Source organism: Etheostoma cragini, chromosome 18 (assembly GCF_013103735.1).
Source record: "Etheostoma cragini isolate CJK2018 chromosome 18, CSU_Ecrag_1.0, whole genome shotgun sequence".
Taxonomy (NCBI): Eukaryota; Metazoa; Chordata; class Actinopteri; order Perciformes; family Percidae; genus Etheostoma; species Etheostoma cragini.
In genome coordinates, this window is record NC_048424.1 from 4,287,298 (window position 1) to 4,293,226 (window position 5,929).

Genomic DNA, 5,929 nt, shown 5'->3' on the forward strand with positions numbered 1-5,929 from the left:
TCTGGCATTTGCCCCTCTCATTCCCCCTGCTCTGGTGTTTGCCCCTCTCATTCCCCCTGCTCTGGTGTTTGCCCCTCTCATTCTCCCTGCTCTGGCGCTCCCCCCTCTCATTTTTGGGTCAAAACTTAAAAGCTTAAAAACCAAAACAAAGCAATGGAGATGTAGCCTCAGGTTTCTGCAGGAAGGAAACAAAGAAGGAAACAAAGAAAGGAAATGAAGAGAATAAAAGCTGCTCGGAGACCCTCTACTTATTTTCTTATTTTCTTCTTCCTGTAACATTTTCCTCTCTGCTTTCTTGTTAGTTCAACTACCTCCCCTTCCTCCCCCTTCCTCCCCATGCTCCCCCCCACTTCCCGCCGGGCAGATGAACCCAAAGACTCCTCTGCGTCAAGGATGTACACAGCCTGTCCAATGAAGAAGTCCAGGGCAGGGCTACTACCCCCCCGCTCTCTCTTTCTCTCTTCCCATTCCCTCACACACATCTGTGCACACGCCGGCCGGCTGGCTCCTTTGTTGCCACCGTCATCATCGTTGTGACATCAACAGCTGGGGGAGGGAGGGAGTGAGGGAGGGAAGGAGGGGGGGAGGGAGGGAGGGAGTGAGGGAGGGAAGGAAGGAAGGAGGGAGGAAGGGAGGGAAGGAAGGAGGGGGGGAGGGAGGGAGGGAAGGAGGGAAGGAAGGAAGGGAGGAGGAGAGGTGATACGTCATTCTGTCTGAGAGAGAAGGAGACAAAGAGCTTGTTTTATTCCCAGACGCTGGCTTGTGATGAGATGCTTCATCTTACACTGCAGTAACCAGCAGTACATATACTCCACAGTGCAGTATAGTGAGTACACATACGCTAAAGTGCAGTATAGTAAGTACACATACGCTAAAGTGCAGTATAGTAAGTACATATATGCTAAAGTACAGTAGAGTAATTACATATACGCTTAAGTACAGTAGAGTAAGTACACATACGCTAAAGTACAGTAGAGTAAGTACATATACGCTAAAGTACAGTAGAGTAAGTACATATACGCTTAAGGACAGTAGAGTAAGTACATATACGCTTAAGGACAGTAGAGTAAGTACATATATGCTAAAGTACAGTAGCGTACATATACTCTAAAGTGCAGTAGAGTAAGTACATATACTCACTACAGAGAGAGAGAGAGAGAGAGAGAGAGGGGGAGAGAGAAAGAGAGAGAGAGAGAGAGAGGGAGAGAGAGAGAGAGAGAGAGGGGGAGAGAGAGAGAGAGAGAGAGAGAGAGAGAGAGAGGGGCGTAGCAGGAATCTGGCAGCAGGGTGACGTGAGTTAATTTAATTTCTAAGTTCAGCGAGGTTGTCAAATAAAAACAGTTTTTAAACAGAAAACACGGAGCGGCCGGCGGCCAGAAAGCGTCTCCAGGCAGAAACCAGGCGTGTGCATGAGGGAGAGACGAAACACTCAGACAGCTGTTCGCAGGGTGAAGTCAGAGCAGAAACCTGAAGATGTTGCAATGCATTGTGGGTGGGTGGGTGGGGGGGGGCATTGTTACCTGCATGGAGTTTACCTGATTGTGAAAGATGATAACAAGGAAATGTCCAAAAACCATTTGCAAAAGCAACGATAACGTCGACAACGTGTTGCCCCCCCCCCCCCCCCCCCCCCCCCCATGGGCCCCCGCTCTGCTTTCTGAGAAGCTGCTCATTACTGTGGGGTCAAAGGTCGCTCCTCCTTCAAGACTTCCAGTAATCAGACCTCCGGGAACTACAAGTCCCAGGAACTACAACTTCGACAACAAACTCACAAACCAAAACACACTCATGCACATGCAGCCACACACATCCCGTACACACATGAACACATACTGTACATACACACACACAGACACACACACACACAGACACAGACACACACACACACACATAACACTAGTTGTCTGTCCGAGGTTTCTTCCTTAAAGGAAGTTTTTCCTCGCCACTGTCCCACTGTTGCTTGCTCTGGAGGGAACTACTAGACCTGTTGGGTCCTTGTTAATTATAGAGTGTGGTCTAGACCTCCTCTATCTGTAAAGGGTCTCGAGATAACTGTTGTAAATTGATACTACAAATAAAATTGAATTAAATTGAATTAACGCATGCACCCCCCCACACACATAAACACATACATACACACACAATAACACAAATTATGTCTGTCTGTCTCTCTCCTGTCTGTCTGTCTGCCTGTCTCTCTCCCGTCTGTCTGTCTGTCTGTCTGTCTCTCTCTCTCCTGTCTGTTTGCCTGTCTCTCTCTCTCTCTCCTGTCTGTCTACCTGTCTCTCTCTCTCTCTCTCTACCGTCTGTCTGTCTGCCTGTCTCTCTCTCTCTCTCCCGTCTGTCTGTCTAACTGTCTCTCTCTCTCTCTCTCCTGTCTGTCTGCCTGTCTCTCTCTCTCTCTCTCCTCAGCAGATGTCGGCTGTTGTTCTTTCCTAACGTAAAGAGAGAAGAAGAAGCCATAGGCTACATGTCGCTGTTCTGACAGAACAGAAACTATTTCTTTAACTAGAACTATTTCTATAATACGTTATATTGATTCGTGATGTGTTTGGTTCCGCTTGTTACCGTGCTGCTCAGCGTGTCAGGGACCTGCAGCTCGGTCCGCAGCCTCTCTTTGTTGTCTCGGCTGCGTCCTGATCTTCCCTCTCGGGGTCGTCTCAGTTAACCTGCGTTTCACCGCAGCCACACCTGAGAGAAACAAGCCATAGAAACACTAAATAAACAACACAAGTACTACACAAACACCCCATAACCAGAGGCCCCCTACCGGATTACATCCATACTCAAAGCATCGCCTGAATCATTAAATCTGTCGCTTGTCTCCAGCTTCACACAGACGAGACGGCGACATCGGACCGGGATGAGGCTGTTGCTAGGTAACTTCAGAGTGTCAAGCACGTTGCCATGGTGATACTAAAACGAGCAGCCCTTACCTCCGGTCACCTCGCTGCGTTCACACGGTCCAGACAGATTAATTCATGTTCCTCCGTTTGTCCTCACACGACTTCTTTAAATATTAAATATCTCGGCTTCATGTTTACTAGAAAAAAAATAATAAAAAAAAAATATATATATATATACACACACACACACACACACACACACACACACACACACAGTAGGCCTTCAAGCCAAAGGTTTGGACACACCTTCTCATTCAATGCGTTTCCTTTATTTTCATGACTATTTACATTGTAGATTATCATTGAAGGCATCAAAACTATGAATGAACACATGGGGAATTATGTAGCCTACTTAACAAAAAAGTGTGAAATCAATGAAAACATGTCTTATATAGTAGTGATAGTGACCTGGAATGGTTTCCCTTCACAGGTGGGCCTTGTCAGGGTTAATTTGTGGAATTTCTTGCCTTATTAATGGAGTTGGGATCAGTTGTGTTGTGCAGAAGTCAGATTGATAAACAGCCGAATTAATGGATTATAAATGGATTATTAGGACAACTGTTATAATTCATAATATGGTGAGAACCAATCAGCTAAGTAAGGAGAAACGAGTGGTCATTATTACTTTAAGACGGTCAGTTGGTTCGGAAAAATTGCTAAAACTTTGAATGTGTCCCCAAGTGCAGTCGCAAAAACAATCAAGCGCTACAACAAAACTGGCTCACATGAGGAAAAGGAAAGGAAGACCAAGAGTCACCTCTAGTGCTGGGGATGAGTTCATCTGAGTCACCAGCCTCAGAAATCACAAGTTAACAGCAGCTCAGGTTAGAGACCAGATGAGACCAGATGAATACCACACAGAGATCCAGCAGCAGACACATCTCTAGAAAAACTGTTCAGAGACTGCGTGGATCAGGCCTTCATGGTCAAATAGCTGCTAGGAAACCACTGCTAAGGAGAGGTAACTAGCAGAAGAGATAAGTTTGGGCCGAGAAACAGAAGGAATGGACATTAGACCATTGGAGATCTGGGCTTTTGTCTGCTGAGACCAAGTCTGAGATCTTTGGGTCCAACCGTCGTGTCTTTGTGTGACGGAGAAAAGGTGACCGAGGGATTCTACACCTGGTTCCCACCGTGAAGCATGGAGGAGGAGGAGGTGTGATGGTGTAATGGTGCTTTGCTGGTGACACTGTTGAGAATTTATTCAAAATTGAAGGTATACCAAACCAGCATGGCTACCACAGCATCCTGCAGAGACATGCAACATCCCATCCGGTTTGCGTTTAGTTGGATCATCATTTATTTTTCAACAGGACCATGACCCCAAACACACCTCCAGGCTGCGTAAGCGCTATCTGACCAAGAAAGAGAGCGATGGGGTGCTGCGCCTCCAGAGTCCCCGGACCTGAACCCAATCGAGATGGTTTGGGGAGAGCTGGACCGCGGAGTGAAGGCAGAGGGCCAACAGGTGCTAAGCATTCTGGGAACTCCTTCAAGACTGTTGGGAAACCATTTCAGCTGACGACCTTTTCAAGCTCATCAAGGGAATGCAAAGCAGTAATCAGAGCAAAGGGTGGCTACTTTGAAGAAACCAGAGTATAAGACATCTTTTCAGTTATTTCACACTTTTTTGTTAAGTAGGCATATATATATATATATATATATATATATATATATATATATATGGCCAAAAGTACACATACACACACATGATGATGACATCACTTCTCCCCAAACTAACTAACAGATAACTGAAGTAATAGCGCATGGTTATGATGTTACATAATGGTCCTATTTAAAAAAAAAGAAAAAGGGATGAAAAAAAGTGTCATAAAAGTGTTAAAAAAAAACGTAGGACGTGGAAAAAACAAAGAATGAAAAAATATCAAGAGGAAACACAAAAAAAAACTTAAACAATGATGAATTGTTTTTTTTCAAAAAGAAAACAAAAGTGTTAAATATATACAACAAAAACAGTCTAAAAACAGACAAAAGATTTGAAAAAAAAGAAGGTAGAAATAACACAAGAAAGTGATAAAAGGTCATAAAACATTGAGAAAAGCATGAAAAAAATAACACTCTTCCCAAGTAACATAAATGATCAGTTTACTACTCTCACTGAATTTAAGGTTTTTTATTCAATTAAAAAACATAAAAAAATATGAAAAGTCGTAAAAAGAACAGACAAAAACATTAAAATATCTTTTTTTTACTGTTACTGAGAATATAAATATACAACATCTGCATCATCTTATGTCCATTTACAGATTCTCTCTAATCCTCCTCTTCCTCTGTGTTCACCCTCCTCTTCCTCTCTATTCTTTATGATCCTTCTCTTCCTGTGTGTTGACCCTCCTCTTCCTCTCTATTCTCTCTGTTCACCCTCCTCTTCTTCTCTATTCTCTCTGTTCCTCCTCTTGTTTTCTGATCCTCCTCCTCTTCCTCTCTGTTCTCTCCGTTCCTCCTCCTCTTCCTCTCTATTCTCTCTGATCCTTCTCTTCTTCCTCTTGGTTCCTCTTCCTCTCTGTTCACCCTCCTCTTCTTCTCTATTCTCTCTGTTCCTCCTCTTCTTCTTCTTCTCTGTTCCTCTTCTTTTCTGATCCTCCTCTCCTTCCTCTCTGTTCTCTCCGTTCCTCCTCCTCGTCCTCTTCCTCTCTGTTTCTCCAACTCTTCCTCTCTCCACCTCTTCCTCTCTGTTTTTCCTTCTGTTCTTCCCGCGTCCGGCGAGGCGTCTTTCCACCCGCAGCGTCTCCTCGTAGAGACTCGGCACCGTGACGTCCAGCAGGAAGCTGAAGAGCTGCAGCAGCCAGACGAAGGACCGCGGCAGCGTCTCCTCCACCACCGAGTAGTGACTCCTACACCGCCTGCACCGGAGGACGGAAACCACAACGACATTAAAGAAAACACTAGAAAAACGTGGAAATATGCATTAAATCATGTAATGAAACACAGAAGACCAACGGTCTTTAAAAACCAGACGTGTGTGTGTGTGTGTGTGTGTGTGTGTGTGTGTGTGTGTGTGT

General features: G+C 44.8%; 1 protein-coding gene across 1 annotated transcript in view; it reads right to left on the reverse strand.

Moving 5' to 3' along the window:
* Window positions 1-2,584: 2,584 nt before the first annotated feature.
* taf1b (TATA box binding protein (Tbp)-associated factor, RNA polymerase I, B) overlaps window positions 2,585-5,929 on the reverse strand; it is a 12,471-nt gene continuing 9,126 nt past the window's right edge. The window contains exons 14-16 of the mRNA XM_034900774.1: window positions 5,450-5,766; window positions 2,937-2,950; window positions 2,585-2,691 (exon numbers count right to left, since the gene is read on the reverse strand). Coding sequence (XP_034756665.1) covers window positions 2,585-2,691; window positions 2,937-2,950; window positions 5,450-5,766 — 438 coding nt within the window. The remainder of the gene's footprint in view (window positions 2,692-2,936; window positions 2,951-5,449; window positions 5,767-5,929) is intronic.